General features: G+C 37.3%; 1 protein-coding gene across 1 annotated transcript in view; it reads right to left on the bottom strand.

The window, feature by feature from the left end:
- Positions 1–706: 706 nt before the first annotated feature.
- ABCA13 (ATP binding cassette subfamily A member 13) overlaps positions 707–11,741 on the bottom strand; it is a gene marked incomplete at its 5' end in the record, with an annotated part of 484,952 nt that continues 473,917 nt past the window's right edge. The window contains 3 exon segments of the mRNA XM_079150399.1: positions 707–819; positions 1,647–1,784; positions 3,003–3,108. Coding sequence (XP_079006525.1) covers positions 724–819; positions 1,647–1,784; positions 3,003–3,108 — 340 coding nt within the window. The 3' untranslated portion in view covers positions 707–723.

Genomic DNA, 11,741 nt, shown 5'->3' with positions numbered 1-11,741 from the left:
TTCTTCCAAATTAAGAAAACAAATTCACATTCTATTTCTTGCTATATCCCAATATAATTAAAATCTGAGAAATTCTGGTAAAACTATTATAAATGACAAAGAGCAACTAGTTTTATTTCTTTAATTTTGAGTATGGGCTCATCAAAAATATTCTGCAATTCCTATTTCTAAAGTATATTTTATGTGAAAATAATGAATAATTTCTTAAAACTGTACGGTATATAATAAACATGATAAAATTGCATTTAAATTATTGAGTTTTGATTTTAAAAATATGTAACCATATCAAATAAAAGACAGTCTTTGATACTATTTCCTATACCAATAAGTTAGGAAGTTTTTTTGTTTGTTTGTTTGTTTTTAAATGGTGCTTGTGGGGACAGGCTCAGTTTCCTTAAAACAAAAATGAGACATTTGGCAGTGACAGCTTTCAGCTCTAGAATTTCTCAGCTTGGACTGCATTAATTCAATCCTGCCTTTGCCATAAAGAAGCTGGCACCCACCAGATGTGGAAAACAGAGTAAATGTACTGGAGGAACCCCAAAAGTCTATGGGAAAAAATGACCTTTCATTTTGCTGATTATTAATAAACAGAGAGTTTCCAAATAGACAGTGAAGGAGAAAATATAACTTGACTGCCTGGAGCATGTCTTTCAGCTCTCAGCTGTGCACCTGTGTTTGATCCTTGAATATTAGTTATGCCAAGAGATTATTCCTTTTTGGTTAAATAGACAGATGATATGGGTGGTGACAATCAGTGGATAGATCAAAAGTAGAGTGTGGAGTTTGATGCTGTTCAGTAGCAAAATTAATAAATACCTGAAAGAAATAGTGAAAATAGTTGCTAATTTGTAAGTACAGTCTATCTTTGGGTTTCAACTATTAGAAGGGGAGGTATTGCCTCAGAACACTGCCCAAACAGCCCCCAAATCTCCAAATCATATAGCCATGCCATCCCCTCCTTCATCACCATAAACATACAAATCCATTAAGGATTCGACTCTGGGAATGATAAATATTTCTGGATAATTAATAAACTACTAGAAATTCTCAATACCTTAAGCATGGTTTCAGAAAAAAGCTGCAATATAATTTTACATTTCTAGCACTCTTAGTAAGCCAAGCACTTTTTGTTTCTCTTTTGTTAGCTATCGTTCCGTTATAGTAGAGTCCAATTAATCTTTTGGAGACTGGGTAAAGTGGAGAAGGGAAGGTTAATAGTTCATGATTTGACTTACTGAATGTCCAATGTCATTATGAACAAATTGAAGCCCTATTGAATGTGCACCTCCAATGGAGGGCACATAGCAAACGAAGCTTCTAAATTCACCATCTTTATGAGAATGGTGTAAAAGTGAATGAGGTTAATTAAAAAAAATGTTGAGGAGTTGGAGTTGTGACTCAGTGATAGAGTGCTCCCCCAGCATGTGTGAGGCATTAGTGATAGAGTGCTCCCCTAGCATGTGTGAGCATTGGGTTCAGTCCTTAGTACCACATAAACATTAAAAAAAAAAAAAAAAAGGTATATATTAAAAAGGAAATGTTGAGCTGGAGAAGTAATTTGACAAATTTTTAAATTTCCTGGATGTGCTATGCCTGAAGAACATATCAAAATGCAACCTGCTGAATTGTACAAGGTACTATACCTGGTCCAGAGTGGTCTGATTGATAGAATAATGCTTGATGTTCAAGAAGGTCTTATTATCCTCTAGAACTCTGAACAAATCAGCCAAGCATCCCCATCTTTTTGGCACATGATATTCTAATAAATTTAGGCGCTGTCCCTAGGATCCAAAAAATAGATAGTGTCATATGACTGGCAATCATTAAACAAAATTGATCATACTACATTTAATCCCCAACAGCATTCAGAATTTTTTTTTATCAATTCACACACATCAGTATAAATGAGAAGTGTAGATTCACTTTGTGAGCCTCTAATGAATGCTTATTGATGACAATTTACCAGGAGGCATATTTGATAAATGTCATTCAGTTGGGTTGAATTGCTGTTCTGCCCTTACTTTGACCCCACCTTGCCACAAGCACAGAAAGGACCTCTTTACAGAATCAGAAGTTGCCTACAGATATTCCAGAAGTAGGAAATAAATGTGGCATAATAGAAGTATCTGGAAGTGCACTGAACTTCACTTCAGGACATGGGCTTATTAGCTATCAGATGCCTTCTCCACTAGCTGAGAAACTCTTGGCATGATATTTAACCTCTCTGATCCCATTTTCATGTATGCCAGGGAAGCAATGACACCTATATAATAGGGCTGTTCAGAGTGGTACTCTGGCATGAATGGTAATGGCTTGAACAGTATGCTTCTTCCTTCCACCAAATGGTTGTTGTTGGAACAAGTAGGTAATATTCATATCTTATGGACCTGTTAGAAGTGATAAGTTAGGATCACAGTTATCCAAAAGAATTGCAGGCATTATTTCTAAAAATTTAATGCACATAAAAATCATCTGGTCACCTTATTAAAGTACGGATTCAGATTCAGTAGGTTGGAACCTGAGATTCTGCATGCCTAAATAGATCCCAGGTGTTGAAGATGCTGTTGGGACCACACTTGATTATATGAAGTTAAAAGAGGATTATGATCTCAACCACAGGGTTCTTATGAAATAATACTGAGACTACCAACTCTATAAATCTACAACAAATATAAGGAAAAAATTAATTTTTGCTACTTTCAAACCTGAACAAAATGAACTATGCAATAGAGTTATGCCCACTGGTAAGAGGGGTGAAGATGTAATCTCAATCTTCTCTGTGAAGTCCAACAAGTGACCAAAAGCAGGTTTGTTACTCCTCAAAGTGGCAGGTAGTATACGCCATCCATGATACTTTTAGTAGTAAAGCATGGCCAATATTCACATGAGGCCAAGACAACCATAAGTCTATTTTGACAGTGTAGAATAAAAACAGAAAAAATACAAGTGCTCTTAGAAGGTGTTTTCAGATTAAAAACAAAGACAATGCAATGTACTACCTGAAACTGGATTCCTGGAAAATGGAGCTTTAAGCAGTAAGAAATCGTACTCGGCTGATTTGCTTCCTCACAGAGCCAAACTTTGACAGTATAACCATCACCAAACCTGAGAGTTAAATAAAATTAAAATATGGTTATTAACATACATATATATTCTACATTGACCTAGGATGGGGAAATTCAAAGTCCATTTTCATGCAGAGTTAGAAAAAGAAAGTAACTCTTCTGAATCTTTGATAGATTTTAGATTCTCAAAAAATATAATGTGGATAAATTAATTGTAAGCCAATTACACATTTGATGTCAACCATTTATATTGATAGACACTGATTTAACTTTTAAAAAAATCAGTAAGTCCTGGAATCAACCCCTCGTCAATAACGAGGGAAGGTGAAAATGCAAATCATGAAAGCCAAGCGCTGAGTTAGAGGATGTCAAAGGCTGGGCTGGGAACTAGCCCTGAGAAGCATTAATGCTGGCCTTATTGCTTCAAGGTCTGTAATGATTAAAATGTGGCTGAGAGAAGATGAAAGGGAATGCATAAGTAATTTATCCAGGCACTTTTTTTCTGTTATGTAAAAGAATTCTCCCAATAGAATTTCAACCCAGGTACTGATTCTAACATTACAGAGCTAAGAATGGTATTGCCACTGGTGTCTGAGAAACAATACAAGGTTATACTCACACCTGGAGTGTTCTCAAATAGTGGCCTCTAAGAATGTAGGGGACTTGCTTTCAAAATCTGTGTGTGTTATTTTACTGCCTCATCTCAGGTTCCTAGCATGGTGCTGAGCACATTGCAGCCTCAGGATAAAGATTCCTTCAATAAACAACAAATACTTGAAAGAACCATTATGACTGAATTTTCCTCTGTTTTGTTCACTGATACATTAATTTCAAGTATCAGATACAGTACCAGGACATACTACCTAGCACAAAACCAAGCACTGATATAAATTAATTTAGTGAATGAATGAATGAAAAAGGACATGCCCAAAATCTTATAATGACAATTTACTTACAAAGAATTGTTGGGGAAAGATGTATTGCAATTACATAAAGTTTCCCTAAGTGAGGTTGACCACATGCATTTATGGTTTTATCATTTCTAAATTCTATGTAGTGAAATCAAAAGTCCTCAGACAATGTATGTTTCTGTAAGTGACATGGACAACCTTTTAGGGCACCCTTGGAGCTCCTCACCCAGGTTCTATTTCCCTATTTTCTGCCTTGATTCAAGGTTGTCCAACATCATCCCCTGAAGTTTGTGTATGGCTCCAACAGTCTCCCAACCTTTTTTTTTTTTTTTTTCTTTTTTTCTTTTTTGGTGCTGGGGATTGAACCCAGGGCCTTGTGCATGTGAGGCAAGCACTCTACCAACTGAGCTTTATCCCCAGCCCTCCCCAACCTTTTGAATTATGGTTTCTAATGTACAAATGGCTGAGAGGTTTTTGAGGACATTGATAAATATACATGAAAGTCTATAGAGATGCCTCTACCAACACATCTATTCAGTTATCTCCAGGAATGTTTAGAGACCAATAAACTGGGTCAGATATATGCTCAGTGGCCATTCCTCTTCTCAGTAGTGTCCGAGGCTGTGCTGCTAACTAACACAGATCATCCTGTTCATCTTCACCAGAACCTCCACAGTGGGTTTACATTTCAGGGCTTCATGTAAGGAAGGGGTTGAGCTCAAATAGTTACAGGGGCTCCCAAGATGAAGTGCTGAGTAACTGGGGCTTTGCAAGTCCTCCTTGGGGAGCACTACAATGCGTCTGGGCACAGTGACTCCTGGGTGGAGTGCTTGTGAATTGAAATACGTTTCTGATGTTGTGATTCTTAGTCTCTTGATCACTGGACATAACGTAGAATCTGCACTGTGGATGCTGGATCACAGGAGAGCCAGGGTTTAAATTCAGCTCCACCACATACAAAATATGTGACCCTGGAAAGCCAGGGAAACTTTCTAAGCTCAGTTACCTCAGATAGAAAATGAAGCTAATAATAGTAGTTACCTGATAAGGTTGTTAGAGAAAAGAATGAATTAATCCTTGTGAACCACTTGGAAGGACATTTGGCACCGCACAAATATGTAAATGCATATAACTTGTAAAATTTAGGTTCTGTGCAAGATATTGCCAAAATGGAAGCATACTCTATTTGGTGTGAAGAACACACAATTCATTTGGGAGATTTCTATGAAAGCAGATGAAATGATAGAACATCAATTGGAAGCTCTACATGGATTTCAAAAGTGTGAGGGGACACTCAGGTTTTTTTTTCACCATTAATAGAATGCAGTGGCTGGGGATGTAGCTCAGTGGTAGAACACCTGCCTAGTATGTGAAAGGTCCTGGGTTCAATTTCTAGAATGAAAGAGAGAGAGAGAGAGAGAGAGAGAGAGAGAGAGAGAGAGAGAGAGAGAGAGAGAGAGAGAAAGTAATAGTAGTTGTGGCCCTCCTGTGGGTCTATTTTTTAAATGTATTTTGAAAAATTAATACTAAATTCCAATAATTGTCTAACAAATTCTCTATAATCATATATGCATAGTAATTTTAAAAATTCCTTCAAAACTGTTTTGTTTGAACTAAAACACTCCCAGTTTTACTAAAGAGAATCTGAATTACACAAAAATTAGAAAGTTCTCAAAAGAAAATATTTCTGAAATAGGTTGCCAAATTTCCCAGGATCTCTCCTGAACAGTTGATAGAACTTCTGGACATCAATCATAAAACCATGTCATATTCAACCATTAAGGTAATCTTTGTAGATTATTAAATTAATTTATGATGCAAGTATCTAATTTATATCAACTTTGCTTTCTGCCTACAACCTACATATTCATGTCAATGATCTAAATTCCCTGAAGGATTTATTTGATTTCTGCACATTTCCAGAGAGTAGAAGGTCTCAGAGTAGACAATGAGTCATTTGATGCATTCACTCATTGATCTAATGTTTCAATGTGTTCACATTAGTTGCATAATCAGTGCTTAGATAAAGACAAATAAATAGCATTAACAGCAGATGAAGGTGCTTAAGAGAAACAATCTACAAATTTTTATGATATAAAATTTTAGTATCACAAACATTACCTGTACTATATGTAATAAAGGCTGAAATAGAAGCCTGAGAAACTCAAACATAATATCAGACACATACACATGTATTTTAAAAGCCAGATATTTCAAGAGCACAGTGAGAGAAGCTGATAATGGAGCTGAAATGACATTTCTGAAAAATCAATTGTCTAGTTATATCAGGAGTCTGTGAAGCTTTACATTCTGGACTTAAAACTCCACTTACTAACATACTTCCCCAAAAATTAGAAGTCAAAGATTACTGATAAATATGTTTCTGTCAGCCTCAACCATTAAAAATATCTCTACAAAGAATTTGTGGTGATGATAAAAATGCCTACCATGTTATATTAAGTATAAAGTACAAAAACAGAAAATTACTGATTCAGTATCATGTCAGCATATATAAATGTATACATAAAAAGTCAGACTCAAATGAAATTCTAGGATACTATCTAGACGAGAGGAATGTCAGTGTGACTGCTGGTGATTTATTTACCCTCTTCTGAATTCCAAAATAAGGAATACATATAACTGTTATCATAAAAGAAGAAAAACATACATGGTTTGTAAAAGAAGAAAAGGGACATGTTGATGTGCCATATTCAACAACAATCTTATAATTTCTGATTTTAAAATCATTTATTGAGGAACTTTATATTATATTATTTCTAAAAATCAAACTCAAAACTTCTTGGTATAAAAGCTAATCCTGGACTTAATACGCTTTTTAAAGTGCATAATATTCTTATTAGGTATCTATCATATATCCACTTATTCCCATCATCTTCCCCATAAGGAATCTATACACCCACACAACTTGATATGTGCTGATCTATAAATATGGGAGTGCAAAATATCTTTATAAATGGTTTTCCCTATAGAAGAAAAAGTAGGTCCAAATCTTCAACTTGTCAGCTTAGGATCAGACTTCCTTAACAGGACTCCCATAGCACAGAAGTAAAAGCAAGAATCAATAACTGGGATAGATTCAAACTAAAAAGCTTTCTCTCAGCAAAGGAAACTATCAGCAATATGAAAAGAGAACCTACAGTGTGGGAGAAAATCTTTGCCACTCATACTTCAGATAGAGCACTAATTTCCAGAATATATAAAGAACTCAAAAAACTCTACACGAAGAATACAAATAATCCAGTCAACAAATGGGCTAAGGAAATGAACAGACACTTCACAGGAGAAGATGTACAAGCAATCAACAGATATATGAAAAAATGTTGAACATCTCTAGTAATAAGAGAAATGCAAATCAAAACTACTCTAAGATTCCATCTCACCACAATTAGATTGGCAATTATCAAGAATACAAGCAACAATAGGTGTTGGCGAGGATGTGGGGACAAAGGTACACTCATACATTGATGGCAGGGTTGCAAATTAGTGCAGCCACTCTGGAAAGCAGTGTGGAGATTCCTTAGAAAACTTGGAATGGAACCACCATTTGACCCAGCTATCCCACTCCTTGGCCTACACCCAAAGGACTTAAAATCAGCATACTACAGAGATGCAGCCACATCAATGTTCGTAGCTGCTCAATTCACAATAGCCAGGTTGTGGAACCAACCTAGATGTCCTTCAATTGATGAATGGATAAAGAAATTGGGGGGGGCTGGGGATATAGCTCAGTTGGTTGAGTGCTTGCTTTGCAAGCACAAGGCCCTGGGTTAAAATCCCCAGTACTTGCAAAAAAAAAAAAAAAAAAAAAAAAAAAAAAAAGAAAGAAAGAAAGAAAAAAAGAAAAAAAGAAAGAAACTGTGGTATATATATACAATGGAATATTACTCAGCTATAAAGAATAATAAAATTATGACATTTGCAGGCAAATGGATGAAATTGGAGAATATCATGCTAAGTAAGACAAGCCAATCTCAAAAAACCAAAGGACGAATAATCTTGCTGATAAGCAGATGATGATACATAATGGGGGGTGGGAGGGGGGCAAGACAGGAGGAAGGAGGGACTGTATAGAGGGAAAAGAGGGGTGGGAGGGGTGGGGGGAAGGACAAAATAACAGAATGAATCAAACATCATTACTCTATGTAAATGTATGATTATGCAAATGGTATGCAGTTATTCCATGTACAAACAGAAACAACATGTATCCCATTTGTTTACAATAAAAATAAATTTAAAAAAAATGGTTTTCCCCATCCATCACAAGTGAGAATAGAGCACAGAAGTAACAGGACTCCTGAGGTTTCACATAAGCTCCCATTGAGTATGTATGTCACAGTGTCTCCCCGGGAATATGGAAGTCTGATACTTCAGATCACATTGGTGTGACTCCCCAGCTTCCTGCCTTACCATACCACATCTACTCGTAGGCTGTTGCCTCTGCAATATACCAAATTTCAGTGATCTATCCTCAATTACTGAATTACAGTTGTTTGTTTCTGGGGTGGATGTGGTCGAGAAGGAAGGAGTAGCACTAAGAAAAGGTGGCTTAAGGTTAGGTAGGAAGCAAACATTTATATGAGCCTCTGTAGCTGGTATCTATCTGTATTAGCTACTTCCCCATGGTTATGTCAGTCCTCCAAGAGGACTTCTCTGCTATAGATGAAGGACCCAGGAGAGACAGCTGCCAACAAGAGCTCTGTCCAGCATCTGCTCACAGTAAGGCACTAACCCAGGTTATCCCTTGTAATCCCCCAGGATTTTGATGTCACTATCTCCATCTCTATTTTCAGACATGAAATGGAATCTCATAGAGGTCAGAGAATTTACTCAGTTCACACAACTCAAAGGTAGCAGAGGGAGGCTCAATTCCAATGCCAGTGAGCTGAACTGGAAGCTCTAGCCTGCAGCAGATCTCATCTGATGGATCATGCTCATGCACTCTGTATATTACCATCTGTGATTTCATCAGTAAGTTCATTTTACACTTTGCAACAACCTGTGGGCTTCTCACAGCAGATGTCAGTTCCTCTTTTTGTAAAATGTAAGATTCCAAAACCCAAAGAATTTGGTAAGGTTTTCCACTGTCACTCAGCTTATTACCTGGCAGAGCTGGGAATGACTGGGCTCACTCCTTAAGACTTCTTTTCATCAGTGCTGCCTTTATGATTTCAACTTTGTGTAAGTTTAATTTGGAAAAGTTTCTAAGCATTGTATATGCAAATAAGAGTAACTGGGAGGATTATAGATCCAAGGTATTAACATAAAAAGCCTCTGACAAATAACAAATAATAATGAAAACAAAATAAAAGTGTTTGGCAGCTGGCACCAGCATTCCTCCTGGGGAAGAAATCATTTTGAAAAGAACCTCAATAAGCTTGAGTTCACAGACATGATCATATGGATGAACGTGCAAGGCTGCACAATTAAAAAAAAAAAAAACTTGAGCCATGTTGACATACATCTCTTCATGAAGGTTCTTCTTTGCAGACAGGAGTGCCACTTTCTTAAATGATTTCACCAGCCATAGATACAGAATTAAGTTTGGGTTTTAATCATTGTCACCAGGAAAGGTCAAAAGACCATCTCCAAACTCAGGAGGTCATGACAACTTCAAGACTGAAAACCTTTGAATCAAAAGTCAAATTCCTCAGTTTCTTTCACAGGCCCCTCAGGACCTGATTGCTGCCTTCCTCTCTGATTTCTCATCTAAGATCATTCTTCATGCCACCCATACCAGACCTCCTTTCCTCATCCATCCAATTCATTTGTTTAGGGTTCAGTTGGGCAAGGCCCCAGTCTGGAAGGGAGGCCTCTGCTTTGGAGTCAGGACGCAGTTGCCTGTGCATCCCGGCAAGTGTAGCCTCCTCGGAGTCACCAACTGCTGTGGCTGAGCTCCTGCAGGATGAGACCCAGAGGCTTTTCTGCTACTGATGCTGCACCTCTGTGGGTGTCCAGTTCATGTGTGATAAAGTAATGTATGGATTTAACTCCGTGTTAGAGGGTTTGGTATAATGGGAACAATATTTTTTTTTTCTTAACAGAGCAGCAAAATGTATGTTGTTGCTTTTCCTTCTTCTTCTTCTTTTTTTTTTTTTTTTTTTTTAAGTAATCCAAAGGGATCATTTGAAATCATGGAGCAACAGTCAAGTCAGCTGGACAGGAAATGAAGCAGCCTTATCTCTAGCATGATTCCATTTTCATCTACCACACTAGCACATGGACAACTGTGTTTTCAGGGTGATGAGGCAGCAGCTATAAGACTCAACCCCTCATTTGGCCTCTTATATTTTGTGTGTGTATATGATCTTAGAACATTTTCCTTCATTTTGGAAATACCCTAGAATCAAGATAGATAAAAGATACTTTTTAAAGCTGACAATATTACATGGGTGATTTTCTGTATTTCCCCATCTTGTCAAACAGGCATTTCTTACTTTTATTTTTCTTCCTTTCACTTTTAAAGAGAAAGTTGGCATATAATTGTAATGATTATCCATGAAGTTGAAATCCTGACACTATGATATCCGTCCTGACTAACAGCAGACAAAATTTGCTTGGAATATGGAGGAATTCCTAGTTTCCTTACTGTTGAAACATACCATGTGATGTTCTATTAACAATAGCAAAACAAAGCCTCATGCATTTGTACCATTCCTTTTACATAAAAGTGAGATCATAATACTCTAAAAATTAGTCTGGTTCACTTTTGTAGGAAACCCCTTAAGCCATCTGAGAATAAACAAAAGGAGCTCACCTGGCCTCATTATTCTTTAGGAATCCATGCACAACCCCCACAAGAAGCTTAGTAAGAGAATACGGGCCCTACAATGGATATGCTACAAAACAGCACAATTTCTTAAAGTAAATAAGTCAAAGGCCTGATCATCAAAGGCAATGCCATTTCTGGGATCTGAATGACACAAATACCAGAGAAGGAGAGGATGTAGGAATGGGAAATGTATCCTGTTAGCTACCTCAAGTCCTTTCCTATTAGATGTGAACAGCAGTCACCAAACTACTGTTCTCACAGGGCAGTCCCCTGGAGAGGCAACAGGATCTAAAGTAGTCAGTCTCTTTCTGATTTCTTCTCTGAGCCCATGAATGTCATTATGAATTCACCCCATGAAGAAGTCATGGCAATCTACTTTCTAGCTTGATGAGTGCTGCCTGTAGAGAAGCCCAAAGTACTTCATGAGTGAGAGCTGAGAAGGAAAACACCATCATGGAAATGAGGAGCCTTCCAAGCCAGCACACCTGCTCAGCTGCCATCTGTGCAGAGATGGAAGCTCCCTGCAAGGTGTTTCCATGGGGGAGGGGTATGTTCTGCCACAGGCACATAGTAAGCAAAAACTTTATTCTGTTTCATCATCATTTAAAGCATTTGTAAGGAATGGTCTTTCTGGAAGATTGGATTAAAACTTTTTTTGAGTTGGCTTTCAGAAGTTTCATAGAAATCTTTGTGGATTCAAGTCAGATATCATGTAATATGATTTATATTTTAAATCCCTTTTAAAAAATAATGCAGTAAGAAAAATACATATGTGTTTAAGCAGAAAGAAATTGCTTTAAGGAGGGGTCTTACTCCTGTTGTTGAGGAGAGACTTTGATAAGCCAGACTCTGGGTAAAAGGCTCTGGGTCTAAATGGGGCAGGAACATTTGAGCCAGCTCTCAGGGTAAGGAGGATATATGGGCAGCTAGGAGAGCTGAGAGGAAAGCAGCAAGGACTGAGGGTGAGGTCCG

The sequence above is a fragment of the Sciurus vulgaris genome (genome assembly GCF_902686455.1).
Source record: "Sciurus vulgaris genome assembly, chromosome: 8".
Taxonomy (NCBI): Eukaryota; Metazoa; Chordata; class Mammalia; order Rodentia; family Sciuridae; genus Sciurus; species Sciurus vulgaris.
The sequence above is the reverse complement of the archived record's forward strand: the minus strand, read 5'-3'. Positions and strand labels throughout refer to the sequence as shown.